Source organism: Oreochromis niloticus, linkage group LG8, assembly GCF_001858045.2.
Source record: "Oreochromis niloticus isolate F11D_XX linkage group LG8, O_niloticus_UMD_NMBU, whole genome shotgun sequence".
NCBI classification, from domain to species: domain Eukaryota; kingdom Metazoa; phylum Chordata; class Actinopteri; order Cichliformes; family Cichlidae; genus Oreochromis; species Oreochromis niloticus.
Window position 1 is genome coordinate 15000326 of NC_031973.2, and position 15909 is coordinate 15016234.

A 15909-nucleotide genomic window follows, 5' to 3' on the forward strand; every position below is an offset into this window, starting at 1 on the left:
CAGTATTCCGAGGGCCACTGAATGCAGCACAGCACTGAGCGGTTTTTCCCACCGCAGCACGAGCCGCTCCATCAACTGTATCGGCAAGAGTTGTGAAGCGAGTCGGTCACCGAAAACTTTGCACAAAGTGAGCCGTACATGTCTTCGTGCGGCGTTTAGGTGGATGCTGAGTGGATCTGACACGGCTGGTAAGTAAGTTTGTGTCACGGTGTCCTCATACGGTCAACTCACGTTGAGTTTAGGTAACCTGTGGTGAGTGTTTTGGTTGAGAGAGCGCGGCTTGTTTGTAAAGTTGGCTCGTAGCATCCGTGGTTCCCAAACTGATGTCCAGGAGTTCAGCATGTAGCCAAATGAGCCCGTTAATAAAGCTTGTTGCATTTTCTGACCCGAGTGCTAGAAATGAATGTAGGCTGACATTGTTTCACTTTTCTTACTGTGTTAAAAATGGGCTTCTACTGGCTTCTAACGAGTAGAAGCAGCACATGTGCTTTAATCCGCAGTGTTTTGTATGGATGCCTTATTTATATTAATAGCTTTGTTTTTTTGTTTTTATGTATTATTATTATTATTATTATTATTATTGATCTTTCGCTTGAGGTGTGTGTCCTCTCACGCGTGTTATTTTTGAGTCTGACAGGTGAGGTCACTGTTTGCACCCCTAGGCAACAGCGACCTTTGCCTGAGTTTCATGTGATGTTGCTTCAGAAGTTGCCTTTACGTCAACAGGTGAATCTGTTCCGCATTCAAATGAACGAGAATCTGCAGGAGACACATACATATGAAGCAAGTAAACAAATATGCAAGGATATATAAAGATAATAGTGCAGACAACATGCCACAGTGAGAGATGCAAGCATGTAGTGAGATACATGCTTACGTGCGTGGTGTTTTTGAGCTAATAAGTAGATCTTTTTCTGGGCAGAGGAAAAAAAATCACCATGAAATTGAACGAGATGGGTATTGATAGAACTGAACGTCACAGCGTTCATAAAGAGGGGATGGTTTATTTTACAAACACAACTTTTGCCTCTTCCCACATTAATATGGTTTGTTTTTGTATATTTATTTAAGTTCCACCCAGTTTGTGTGTTTCGACATCACCTCATGGCACATGACTGGAGCTGGGGAACATGGTGTCTTCAGATAGAAATCTGAAACAGACAGGAATGGTCTAGTTGGACTTGTTTCTAAAAAACTGGTGTGCATCCTCCCATCCATAAACTCAGGCATGTACAGAGGAAGTAAAGTACAGAGATCCTTGCCTGACTCAGTCAGACCTGACATTAGCTGGTCTTTAACCTTCCAGCGTCCTAAGTACAAAGTCTGTTTGATCCTGCAGATGTGCATGTAGCGTGTCTGGTGTGTCCATGCATGTTTGCATTCCAGGTTGCTCCTTCACGTAAAGCACGTGGTGCGGTGTCTGAGGCAAACTATTTACTCTGGATTGCTATATGCGAGGAAGGACCACTTTCAACATATCATCATTAGTATGTGCACCTATTAACTGCCCCTTAATGCAAATGACTTATCAGTCAATCATATAGCAGAGACACTGTGCAATTACGCCTGTAGACATGGTCAAGGCAACCTGCTGAAAGTGAAATGGAGCATCAGAATGATGGTTATTGATCTGGGTATTTCATAAAAAGGTGATCTACTGGGATTTTTCTGCACAACCATCTCAAGGCTTTACAGAGAATGGTCCGAAAAACAGAAAACACCCATGGAGTGGCAATTCTCTGAGCAAAAATTCCTTGTTGATGTCAGAGGTCAAAGGAGAATGACCAGACTGCCTTGACCTGACAGGAAGGCAGCAGTAACTCAAATAACCACTCCTTACAGCCAAAGTATGCAGAAAAACATCACTGATTGCACAACATGCTAAACCTTGAGGCAGATGGGCTACAGAAGCGGAAGACAACACCAGATGACTTTCCCAGATTTGATTTCTGCTGCCACATTCAGATGGCAAGGCCAGAATTTGGTGTAAATGACATGAAAGCATCGATCCATCCTAACTTGTATCAATAGTTCAGACTACCGGTGGTGTTGTAGAAGTGCGGGGATGTGTTCTTGCCACATTTTGGATGCCTAAGTATCAACTGAGCATTGTTTAAACTCTGCAGCCTACCTGAATATTTTTGCTGTTCATGTCCATCCCTTCTAATGGCTGCTTCCACCAGGATAACACATTGCATGACTTGAAAGCTCAAATCATCTCAAACTGGTTTCTTGGAGAAGACAGTGAGTTCACTGTATTGAAATGGCCTTCACTGTCACCAGATCTCAGTCCAAAAGAGCACCTTTGTGATATTGTGGAACAAGAGATTGTTATCACAGATGCAGAACTAACAATTCTGCAGCAAATAGGTGATGTTATTGTGTCAATATGGACCACAATCTCTCAGGAATGTTTCCTGCACCATCCTGAATCTGTGCTATGAAGAATTAAGTCAATTCTGAAGGCAAAAAAGGGGTCCAGTCCAGTACTGGCAAAGTGTATATGAGTGTCTATGACTTATGCTGCACATTGGGTTACTTACAAACACTTTCCTTGCTTGTCTTTTGCTAGGAAATCACTCTCTTGCCTCTACAAACCACCACCATGCAGAGTTTTTTCAGTGAAATAGGCAGAAACAGCTGTATAAAGCATGTGTATGCTGCATGAAATAGACCAGCTTGTAATGGGGCATACGTGAGGCCGACCAGCTGGTCAACCGGTTCGGGCCAAGAACATTGGAAAACAGGCGATTCCAGTCCTTGGCTGGTCGATCGTTGCACCTCTAATACAGACAAAAGGTGCTGGCATAGCAGACATGAAACGCCTCCAAACCAGTGCACCACTTGCATGTTAAACACAGGTTTGAATTAAATCGATCTGTCCCATATTAACCGTGTCTGATCTCACCATTTGAATCAGAACAAGACCAATGTCCGATTCAGATATCTGCTCTTTTGCCTGGTGGACAGACTCCAGCTTCACGTGTCACTACGCCAAACTCACAAATGCCATACCGGACTATTAATGCTTGCTGTGTGCCAGTAGGGCTGGGCCACTGGATGATGAGGCTCACAGTCCTCAAAATGTTAAGCTCAATCGTGGGGCTGAAGATTTGTAAACACTGCTTTATTCGATGCGTCACTGTTGTTGCTTTCCAGTTAAGCTTCTGTCATTTGTTCGGTCTTGCCTAGTGAACGACATCTATGAACAATACCACCAGTCCAGATCCCATGCAACAGGTCTGAGTGTTAAACCAGTTTTCCATTAACTTACCATGAACTTACCTTGATTCGGGCTTGTCTTGACAACAACTGGGAATTGACTAATTACCTGCACAGAATAAATACTTTACCAAGATCCTGACTGGTGCTGTAGCTAAAGCATATGTTTTCTCATACAGTTATTGGCCTTTTCCCCAAAATTTTATGTGCAGATTACAGGGAGGAGACTTCACAGATGAAGTTCATTTGATTTTAAGTAGGAAGCACATTGTTGTACAGAGAACACAAGGCTATAGTGAAAGTTTTGTAGCATATGTAAAGTGCTGTATGGCCACGGCTTTACATTTGTCATGCCACAACAGCGCTCTTTGTGTTGCTGCTGATACACGCGCGCAAACACACACACATTTACAAAGCAATCCCACTTCTGAGTCATCTTTTATTGTGCCTTTGTTTACGAGCACACGCTCACGCCACATATACACTGGTGTGCGTGGGCTCATCCACCGTGACAACACTCTTGGAAGCAGCCCTCTAACTGTTGGACACACAACCAGATATATGCACACACACGCACTCACACAGCACCTCTTTCTCTTTCTGCAGTTTCCACTGGCGTCTCTCTCTGCCCTGCCCTCTAATCAAAGCCATATGTTCTCCAGATCCTTTGCATGAAAAGTCTGTTCTGTTCGCAGCACTGCTCTCAGTGAAACCAGCCACTTGCTTACTGACAGACGGAGTCACTGTAAAATTAAAATTAACCTGCAAAAGACTACAGATTTGAATTTCTGTTTCGCTCTTTGGGCGCTATCTAGGTCAATTTGACAGCAATATATTTTAATGACGGGAAGGTTCACACTTTAATCCATAATCCAATTCATATTCCTGTTTCTCAAGCACTTGTCTGCTTGTTTATAAGCTGATCTGGTGGATGGGTTTTAGCCCAATCTTAAAGAATCAAAGAAATTCTGTTCTTTAGCTTTGATTGTTCATGACAGATTCGGTGTACGTAGAATCCGAAACCTTCCCACTTTCGCTCATTAAAAGGGTCGTAACCATAACCTGCGCTCTTGTTATATAAACACCCATCAGAATCTGCACTGTGATTCATTTTAGGTCCCAAATGTTTAACAGTAGTTGATTTGAATGATTGTTGATACACACCTTAAATTACTGTAATGAAGGGAGATGGCATCCTGTTATTCTGGTTATGGATAAACTGCAGCGTGTTGTTATTTACACGCCAAGTGGAAATCAATTTCAAATTTCTGCTCCAAATTTGGCCAAGTTCTGCCTTTCTGGTATGGATCATTTTTTAAAGATAAAATTGTGCAATATCTTAATGTTTTAGCAGCAGAAGCACTACAGAAGATTTTTGTTTTTGATTACGTTCGGGCATTAGCATGGTTGCAACACATTAACTGTGGCATTGATCCTTTTTCGGGGTGGAACTGGAACCACGTCATCTTATGGATGAATGCCTATATCTTGAGCCAGATCAATACTTCTCTGCCCAAAATGCAAAGAAAACCCCACAACAACAAAAAACCAACCCACAAATAAAGATGTCTTGCACATGTTGTAAATAGAAACATTCATTCTTTATTTGGCAGACGTGGTTTCTGTTACATTGTGAAACGCATATTTTTTTAAAATCTTCCCACCAACGCCGACCTTCTTTTCTTCTTTCATTTTTCAGCTGTGAAAACTTTTAAGGAATGTGATTCTATTGTATTCGCTGTAGTCATATGATGCATCTTTTCTTCTCCAGCCCCATGTTAAAGAGAGAAGGAGGGGTGTTCTTTGTCCCAAAGAGTGCAAACTGCAGGAGGAGTTTCTGTTACTGGATCTTGCACTTGGCTGTATAGCACAGTTTGAATTTCCAGCACAGCTACACATCATTAAAAATTTACTTGAAGTTATATAGTCTAAAGTATGTACTGGGTTCTTCGAAAGTAAATGATTTCATGGTTCTATTGGTTTTTAGAAGACTCTTTTTAACTTTCCCATTATGGCACCTCACCCTAGTGTTTTTGTTTCCAAATCATTTCTTTTTCTTTACAGTTCTCTTGGCATCAGCGAGGTATTTGTGACTAAAGAAATAATCTGCTTGAAACCTGGTTTTTTACTGTGTACAGTTGGGTGATGCGTCATCCTTTTGTACTCTTGTGACATCCTTTTTCTTTTTTCTGTGACCACCCCCCGCCCTGCACAACAGAGAAGGGGATTCCTTCTCTCCTTGGCCTACTCTTTGTGCTGTTGGAATGCTAAAGATCCAATGTTAAACCTCACTGGGCAGCATTTAGCAGAGTATTTTAGAGGCTCAGGAGGATAAGTGGCATTTTAGGTCTGTTTGAATGTAGATCTCGTTTTATGTTCAAACTTCTTCAGTGCCATTTTCTCTGACTGTCCTTTTCCCAATTACTAAGCAATATTAAAGTTTGCCTAAAAAGTAATCGTATGGTAGTAATCATATCAAGTGTAAAGAGCTTTTTTTTTTCTTTTCTAAGCCACTAACCACACTGTTCCTTTCTACCTCACTGATTGGCATTTGCAGTCCTGCGCTCCATCTAAGGGTGAATCTAATGACATACTGGGCTGTGAGTCATCGTGTGGATGAGTTGTGAAATAATCCCTCATGAATGAAAATGAGAAAAAAAGGCTTTTATGCAAGACTCATGGCCCCCTGCTGAGGGGATTCACAGAGAGTGATTGAGGCCAGAGATTCGGAGGCTGTTCTACCTCCTGAGACAAACTCATTAAGCTAAATTGCTGCTCCTTTTGTTTCATATGTATGAAACAAAGGGTTGTTACACAAAAGGAGCATTAGTGTTCAAATCCACAATTTTGATAGGTGGAATGTCTTCAGTTAAGAAAGTGCCTTACTTTGAAATGTCAAATTTCAATTATGGCATTAAGCTAACATAGCAGTATATAGTGACACATGATACATACTACTTCTTCTTCTTCAATCTAAAATCTGTCCAATTGTCATTATATTTCTAACTCTGAATCCAAAACTAAAATCAGTGCATTGGTTTTTTGCTAAACAATTTATCTGGCCATTAATCGACTGTAACTTTAGAACTCAAGGAAATGTATTTCACATTTCATTTGGTAATACCAAACCTGTTGAACTGCTTCAGTCTTCATCACATACGTTCAGAGTATGAAAGAAGCTTTGTATAACTTGCAGTTCAAAATAATCCTTATGTGCTTAAGTTGTAGCCCCTCATCTAATGCCCGAAACAAGCTGCTTTAGCTACCTTCAAGGTCACGCACTCCTATGGCCAGCATTTGTTCTGATTGGATTTGCTTTGCAGGCAGAGGGTTTGACCAGCTGATGGGCGTGCTTCTGTGCTAGCAGACAAACATGTCTCTCATATTTAAGATTTTCACACGAACTGACATCGCACAAGGCCATGTTTAGAAAGGAGAACAACCTAAAACTTGAGCTTTTGTTTCCAAAGAATTTCATACTCCTATATATGGATAGATGAATGGATATGCCAGAAAGTAAGTGAAGGAGTCCTGTGATGGCAAAAAGAGAATGCTGATCTCAACATGACAAGAGTCTGTTTGGGATTCTACAAAGACACACAAGAAGAGGGTAAATTCCGAAAAGCTGTTGTGGAAGACTGGGTTGGGAAAATCCAGCTGTTAAATATCTACAAATCGCATGCAACTGTGAAACTCTGTGCCAGAGTTTAATTTAATTTTTTTTTTCTATTGACTAAATTTTTAATTTTAAGTTGATTGATAAGCAAAAGCTATCCATGGCTGTGTTTTTGAGAATTACTCGATATTTCATGCGCTCCACTTTGTAAGCCAAACTGTCGAGATAAACGAGGGAACAGCCAACACACATAAAAACACATACTCAGCTCTTTGTCAACCATCTGACTGTGATTAGACCAGTTTTTTTTAGGACTTTCAGAGGTGCTGAGATCATTCCCTTTTGCTTTCATCACCATGTGTTGCACTTTATTGCAGCATGGGAAATAATGAATCCTATTGGACAGACTTGTATATAAAAAGATGTGCAAACCTTCAGCCTTTGCACTGTTGTGGTTGATGTTCACGAGTTTTCCTTGGGTCATGTTAACAGATGCAAGCTTTCAATAACTGCAAGAGTTCATTCAATTATTTAACTTTTTACTTTATTGTTTTTCATCAAGTCTAAAACTGTAAATATTCAGTATTGGTTTCTGAGAGTCTTATGGCACTAAGAAAACTTCAGGATGTGACTTTAGGTTGAGAAACAGGCCCATTTTGTTTTTATTCTACAAAGATTAACGTGCTAATGAATATACTGTAGGTATAGGAGATTGTATAGGAGAAGTATACTTCCTAGCATGTCACAGTTTCACTTTAGAGATAAGAAATGATCAGCATTTATCCCCCCCCCCAAAAAAAACAAAACAAAAAACACTGACATATAGTGTATACCTCTTGACAGAAGAAGCCATTCACAAATATTTCACTGTGAGGAAACTCTGTGCCGCTGCCAGCTTTTACATTGTGTCACTCACTTGGATGTGAAAGCAAAACTTGTGTGAACCATGCTCAGACTCAAGAAAACATTTTTGATTGGCTGCTGAACTTGTTGTTGAAAGGCCATCCTTCATGTCATTTGTTGTCACACTCTCGCTCTGTTTAACACTCAAACACTTGCTCTCTTGCATTGATCCTGTCTCTCTCTCTCTCTCTCTTCAATAGACAGCAAGCGGGAATCCTGAATCACCTGGTAAATCGGGAGAATTAGAACGCAGAAAGCACCCAGAGCCACGTATCTAACTTTAAATGTAAGTATTGCCTCATTATAATTCCAATCAAATGCTGTAATCTTAAAAAGAGGATTTTTTTTTAGGTAAATGAGAAGCTTGGTATGAGGATTGCTGGAAAATATTTTAATAACAAGTGAAGTAGAAGTGATTGAGTGTTTTCTTGGTCAGTGCACTTGTCACTACATGTGACCTGATTTCCAGCGCGGGTGTGTGTTTGTGTGTGTGTGTTTCAGTCTGCGCTTTTAGCTCTAGGCTGAGATTTAGGCTGGAAGAGCCATTTACTTTCCCAGCCAGGGTCACAGTTCAGTTGATAACGAGAGCTACTTTAAACAGTGTGTGTTTACGTGTGCGTTTGAGTGCATGGTTGTTTTTATACCCTCACTTTCTGCAGAGATTTGTCTGTTTAACAGCCATTTCTAGTCTTTAAATCTCACCTTTCTTGAACGCATAGGAACAATTTAGTTGTTCTATAAGTCATGAGTTGAATGCCAAATCTCACTTTGTTCGCACACAAATCCATTTTAAGCTACTGCTGTGTGGAAATGCTATCCTGTTGCTAATTTCAGAATGATTTGATGGCAAGAACAGCTGTCTATCATGCACATGGCTCAGGATTTAAAGCTACAGTGTGCAGGTTTTTGCCTTGAGTAATGTAAGTGTTGTCCCAGCACTGCCCTCATGACCCATATTTGGACAGGTTCATGCCCTAACATGTGTCACAGTTTGTTCATACACTTACATAAAGCAGCAGATGATGAACACGTGGTTTCTGTTTATAATGCCAGTGCTTTCTATATTTTTGAAGATGTCTTCTGCATATTTATTTCTCTAGTCTTCCATTTTTCATTTTTTTGTGTTGTTTTGATTACTGTCATTGTCATGACTTGTCTGTAGAGTTTGTTAAACCACACCCAAGTTCAATAGCAGGTGCTCTACACATCATACAGGCAAAACTTGATTAGGGATTTAGGGCAGTTGTGAATAGAGGCAGGTACACACAGGTTTGCAGGAATATTTAGTAATATTGTGTTATAATTGACACTTTTCGTAGTCATTATTTAGAAAATGCAATGTGAAACATTTCATTTGAGTTCATATCTAGCAGGAGGGACCATGTTGCAACAAATGCTGTAGCGGGAACTACTCTGGCAGGTGACTAATGTTGCACATTTTGTAAACTTTTGATATTTCTGGTTAAACAAGTTGGTTAACTGTGACGCACATAGGTGAGATTCACGTTGGCGCATAACGATCTTTGTCAAAGTAATAAAAAAAAATCGTATCTAGTATCATAACAACTTGCTGCTAGTGATATTAGTAATATCAGCTCCTGGGGGTTGAATTGGATTTTCTTAGCCTAAACATACAGTAGCTGTGGCTTTTCTTGCAAGTATTACACAAGTGAGGTGAAAGTTTTCTCATCTCATCGCCATGTCAGTAGGGCAAGTGTCAAAGACTGCTTCAGGCAGTTTGTGTCCATGTGTTGGAGTTTCGGTTAATAAGCACAATATTAACATTATTTGCTAGGATTCATTAAATTATTACATTATATAAAGCATGTCTGTCTTTTCAGAAGTTGCTATATTATAGTGTTACAAATGTTTAAAAAATGTACTTTTATATTTAAGTTCTGACGATATTTACAAAGAGCACAATGACAAGATTGCATGTGGGCACTAAAGGTGGGCGGATCAGTCAGTCCTCAGTGTCGATACCTATGTTGGTATGTTGGTATGGCACTAGCCTGATAGGATCCATACTTTGTTTCTATGAGTTCAGTATGCATCCCAGTAAATTCTATTAAATAAATATTCTTATTTTAAAAGTCGGGTACGAAGTACGAATTTTGCGCTATGTGTTTTACTGCAAATTGCTGGAATAGTTTATGAGGAAAAAATTTGTTGTATTATTTTTTTTGCACTTGATATTGAAATGAGCAGACTTTGCCCATGTTTAGAAAACAGCGTAACTTTTGTAAATTATCTGTAAAAACTAACCACACCTATTTGAGGATTGTGCTCACGTGGTATTTTGACCTGTTGGGTAAATCTGGCTCTAAATGTAAACTGTGAAGTCTACTTATTTTAAAATTGTATTTAGGGAATCCTGCATCTTGGCATATCCTGGTAGCTAGTTTTTATTCTTTTAAAATTTTCTCTGCAGCACTGATAAGAGTAATGCCGTGTCATCGGTGCACTGTCTGTTTCGTTTGTGTGAAATGTGTTCGGTATTGAGCACAGCGAGGAAAAATCAAGCAGTGCTTTCTGTAACTGTGGCTTCTTTAAAGGTTATAAGATTTCCCGTATTCAGTTATCAAATCAGTCCGATCAAAAAAGCCACAGTTAAGCTGCAAAGCAGCAGTTGTTGGAGGTTAGCTATCACTGCAGCTTACGAATGGAGCACTTGTCCTTTTTCATCCCTTTAGCCGAAGTTCTGTCTGATTGAAAGTAGCATGGAGCTTTGAAAAGACTTGAAAAGACATGAAACACATTCACCTTGATATGTGTGTGCATCCGTAATCCTTTTTCTCTCCCGCAAACTCACACTCTAAATGTCTTGCTGGTCCACCCTCTCTGTGTCGGTCCCACATTCCTGCTGAGGCCCACACATTTTGGCAGGGAATAAAGGGCTGTGGTCACTCTAATTGTGAGGCTTTGGACGCTAGTTTTCGGATTTATTCATTGCTGGCCACCATGACGATACCATACACCACACAATTAGTATGTGTACATGTTGTGGTTGACTGTATCTGTTAAGGATATATTTCATAGTAACATGGTTCATAAATGTTCTCACTTTATTGCCACTGTGCTAGCAAAAAAATGTGAAATGAATTTTTCTTTATGTCACTTTAGAGAAATCCAAGAGTCCTTGTTTTGTGATTATTGCTAGCCATAAAATAAGTTGTTCATGAACACAACTATGTGCATGAGCACATTGCACAAGTGCTACACCTTAAGAGATGAAGATATACTGTTTTATTGCCATTGCTGCAGCTGGGTTGATGAGTGTAAAATTAGTCTTCCCACAGTTCATGCTGTTTGTACAACCAGAGTTTCAACGAAGTTAGGAATCCATGTAAAACCATAATGCAACAATTTGTATATTTCGCAAACCCATTTTTTTCAAATTCACAATAGAACATTGAAAATTGATCAGATGTTTCAAGTGAGACATTTTACAATTTAATGAAAAACACTGCCTTATTTTGTATTTGATGGGATCAGCATGTCTCAAAAAAGTTGGGATGGGAGCAACAGAAGGCTGGAAGAGTAAGTGGTTCTAAGAAGAAACAGCTGGAGGAACATTTTACAACTAATTAGGTTAATTGGCAACAGATTGGTAACATTCGATATAAAATGATGGGTGTGTTAGAGAGGCACAGTTTCTAAAGATGAGCAGAGGTTTATCAAAGTTTCAGAATAACATTCTTTAATATAAAATCGTGAAGACTTTGAACATCTCATCAACTGCAGTGCATAATATAATCGTAAAAACTGGAGAAATCTCTGTGCACAAGGGGCAAGGGTGAAAATCAGTATTGGATGTCTGCGATCTTCAGGCCCTCCAGTGGCACTGCAGTAAAAACAGGCATGATTGTCTCGTGGAAATCACGTTTCAGGAACACTTTCAAGAAACTATTGCCTGGGAACACGGTTCACCATGCCAACAACAAATGCAGGTTAAAGCTCGGTCCCGCAGAGAAGAAGCCACATGTGAGCATGATACCCAGAAGCCACTGTTTCTTTGGGACAAAGCTCGTTTAAAAAGGACTGAAGCAAAGTGTAAAACTGTTCAGTGGTCGAAATTTGAAGAGAGACTACATCAGAACCTTTTCAGATTTAGGGTTGTAGTCATTTACTTTACTAATTTAGTTCTTAAAGCTGATGTGATGAAGAAAAGAGACACAGAAGAAAACTCTAAAAACTGCCTTCACTTGGATTTGCTGATGATATGTTTTTCAGTTTTGGTTTGACTCCTTATCCTTTGCTTGTATTTGTTTTAACCTTGCTAGCTGTCCAACCTTGTCTTATCTGAATGTGTTTTAATGGCATAAAAATTGACAATATTAACTCCTTTTTTTTATGTGTCTCATTGTTTCTCAATCCCAGGGGCTAAGAAGTGGTTAGTTATGTCGCAGATACGCATCCAGGTTGAGACAGACCCAGCACCCACAGGGACACACGTGGCCTTGTAAGCTGTGGCGGCGACCGTATTATCAAGGAAATTCCTGAGTCCTCCAGGGTCACCTATCTGCTGGCTTCTCTATCTGCTGGTTTGTACAGCTGTACAAGCTTCTGTTTCCACAACACTCATACACAGAGCACGCTCAGCACTGATGTGGCGTCTTCAAGAGGTCAGCAGAAGCTGAAGCTATCATTTGCTACAGCAAAGGCCTGTGCCTATGGTGGAGCATAAAAACTGAATAAGAAACAAGGTGTGGGCTTAATGCAACACATACTTTAAAATAGAATTGATCTTTATGATTAAAGATTAATGACGACATAATTGATGCAATATAAATGTTATGTAAACAAGCAGGTTATTGTGGCTAAAGCGCAATCTATCTGTCTTGATCCGGGCTTGGTAATACTGTTTATCTAAAGCAGCTGAGTTGGTAAACATGAAAATGCCATAACTTTACATAATTTATGACATGTGAATTATTTTATGACCCCAGCAAATTTCATTTCCTCTTTCTGCTCTTTCAGTTACTTTGTGACTTACTGAATCATGAATTACATTGGAAGGTTCCAAAGAATCTCAGAGGTTTTACAGGAATTTATTTGACTTCTATTGCAGGTTTTCTCTATAGGATTTCAGGAGTTTGTGAGCAGTAGTGGTTGTAATAATTCCTGTAGACTTAGGCAAAGTCTGAAGATGTCTTGTTTTGATCTTTGAAGAGTGCAAAATGCAAAGATACTTAGAGGAAAAACAGAAATTGTAAACCATCAGAATAGTTGTCCGTCAAATCCACTTATCCTTACAGCTCTAACAGCAGTGTAACCACTTTAAGAAAAAAACCCCCCAAACCAAACCAGAAACCAGCTTCAGCATTTCTTCTACATTCTGTCATCATCAGTAAAGTGTTTCTTCTTTTCCAAGCCGCAGGGAGACAAAAGGACAAAGGAGGACACCGCAGGCAGACGTGATGGCCACTGAAGGAACCCAGACGCAGGCTGGGCCAGCGGTACTGGCAAAGTCTGCTTCGCCTCTGTCCGCTGGGAGCAGACCGAGCAGAGAAGCCAAACATGCAAATAATGGCCAGGAAGTGTGGCGAGACGCTGACCAAATGTGTCAATCAAAACAGTCAAGCGGCCCTTCTCTCCCCTTATGTAGGAAGTCATCGTGTGACAGTGGGGAAGGCACTGTTTTGGACCAAAAATATGAGTGCCACGATTACAGCTCAGAAGTCATAAGCACTAAAGAGAAACCTTATCCAGAGCTCTCCACTGGCAAGAAACTTGAAGAAATGATTCCAGTACTTAGGAAAAGTTCAGAGGAATCTCTGTGCCAGCTGGACACCACTGGAGACAGCGTGGATGCAGGCACTAACAGAACTGGCAGCACCCACTGCTCCTGTACCCAGTCTAGCCATTATACCAATGCGAACACCTACTATTGCCACAGCTCTAGCTCCAGCCCTGTTCATAGTCCTTGCCTCAGCTGCAGGCCCTCTGGCCCCAAATACAGACACATCCGCCGCGGCAGCCTCCCTGTGTCTATGCTGGCTTTCCACAAGGTAATTAAACAAATGGTGCTAACCCGGTTTTATAGCATTTTTAAGATAAGCAAAGCCCATAAATGTAAAGCTTTGCTCCATATAATAGCTCATTCAAGACACTGCTGTGTTTTGTTCTCTTGTTTTATGCTTCTAGACATCGCCCTACCTCTCATCCCAGGGCAGTTCCTCAAGCGAACCGAGCTCTTTGACATCATCTCCATCTAGTTCTCCTCTTCCCGTCCACTGCAAGCATCACCAAAACGGCCACATCCATCTGCACTGGCTCAAAGATGGGTACTCAAGTTTAGAGAGGCTCAACCGAAGGCCCCGGGTTAACAAATGCTCTTTGGAGAAACTTTTCCTTCGAAGGTCTTCTCTTGAAACCATGTCGTCGACCCCTGTTCACAACGAAGGGTCACCTGCAGAAGAGACGAGGGACTGCAGCCAGGCTCACAGCAGTGATGAGGGAAAAGTAGAAGCGCATTCGGATAACGTGGATAATGATTTTATTCGGAATCGTAAAGAGCGCTCAACTGTCCTGGTGAGGCGGTTCTGCAAGAACAATCAGAAGGTGTGTATTTAAATTGATTAACATCATCATTTGTTAACCAATTAATTAATCAGTGTTTTTTCAGCTTTATTTTAAGGCTTTAGAATGAATCTCAACTGCCTCTCTTTTCCATAAGGTGACCAAGTCGGTGTGTACTGGCACCAGAGCGATTGTCAGGACACTGCCGTCGGGACTCATCTCAGATTTTGTCTGGGCCGTGGTTGTTCACTACAGATGTTGGACTCCCAGTAAGGAGGATACATGGCTAAACGTAAAGCGGGGCGCGGGAGAAGACTTCAGAAGATGCAAAGAGATGCTGCGCTTTGCTGGACTTAAACTACATCAGGTAAGAGAGTGAATACATGCAGATAATGGAAGAAGGCACATGCTGTTAAAGCTGCTCGAGGACAACAGTGCGCTGTATTTATCCTGTCATGGGTTGTTTATCTTTCACACCCACGCTACTGTTAAAATGCTTCCATTAAGACATAACTGTAGCAGTGCACCCTAAAAGGATTTCAGACACAGCTTTACTACCAGCCGTTCTTTTAAATAATTGGTCTAAGCCTAGGGTTATTAAGGTTTTTTTTACGCGTTCAGCAAATGTGCTGTTCAGTCTCTAGTAGCGGAGCGTGATATATTAGTGTCCAATATATTATTGTCACATAGGCAAGCTAATTAACTGGACCATGAAGGCCACCCAAAACCCCGGGCAGCTTTTGCACGTCTGTTCTTGTCTTGTTCTCTGCACTGCTGCCTTTTCGCACCGCTGGGACTGATCAGCTCCTCACTCGCACAGAGCAGAGACCACATGGCAAAGCTCTATCTTACTCAAGCCCTCCACATTTTGCTAAAAGTATAAACCTACATATAAATCTGCAGAAATCTATTCCATCATTGATCCACTGGACCAATGCTGGTGCATCTATGCTTTGTGGGTTTATGTGTGGTTTGCTTTTCAAACTCAGCTACCATAGGGAATAAAACAAAAAAACAAAATCTCAACACTTAATAGCTGTCGTGGCACAAGAGTGTTTATGATTGATTGTTTCATCTGAGGAAAAATTGTTCTTGCTTTTTTGGTGGGTTTTTTTTTGTTTGCATTGAAATTGCTGCCTGCAAAATGTGAAAGATGAATAATTTGTTCAAGGAATATGTAAATAGACTAACAGAGACATACTCTGACACACACGGCAAAGCGCGCACACACTGGCTCTTTTGTTCGGGGTAGGCCCCTACTGCGGAAAAATGATTTATTCTCTGTTGGTTCTGCTCCCCTTATTACTGACAGACTGAATGACTTAGCCTTCTGTGTGTGTGTGTGTGTGTGTGTGTGTGTGTGTGTGTGTGTGCGCGTGCACCCGAGTGAGTTTAAATGGACTGAGCAGGATTGGCATCTGCGTTAAAGTTACAGGCATGGAAATTGGAGAGAGGGTGAGCGAGCAAGACGCGGTGAGAAAGTTAGAAAGTGGTGGAAGATGAAGGAAAGGAGACTGAGCCCAACAGAGAGAGAGAAAGCGAAAGAGCGATCCAGGACACACTACTGTTTTTTTTGTTTTTAAAAAAAATCAAGTTTCCAAGCAAGAGAGTGTTTTACACACATAAAAACCTCTCGCAGGAGCTGT

General features: G+C 40.8%; 1 protein-coding gene across 4 annotated transcripts in view; it reads left to right on the forward strand.

Annotated features, from left to right (window-relative positions):
* The window catches only part of plce1 (phospholipase C, epsilon 1), a 78633-nt gene continuing 62724 nt past the window's right edge, over positions 1-15909 (forward strand). For 2 of the 4 annotated variants that reach the window (XM_019362584.2, XM_013269438.3), the window contains exons 1-6: positions 1-188; positions 7942-8027; positions 12122-12285; positions 13116-13752; positions 13889-14305; positions 14421-14630. In XM_019362584.2, coding sequence (XP_019218129.1) covers positions 13162-13752; positions 13889-14305; positions 14421-14630 — 1218 coding nt within the window. In that variant the 5' untranslated portion in view covers positions 1-188; positions 7942-8027; positions 12122-12285; positions 13116-13161. Of the gene's footprint in view, positions 189-7941; positions 8028-12121; positions 12286-12326; positions 12448-13115; positions 13753-13888; positions 14306-14420; positions 14631-15909 lie in introns of those variants that run through there. The other 2 variants (XM_019362587.2, XM_019362586.2) reach the window with 2 other exon arrangements.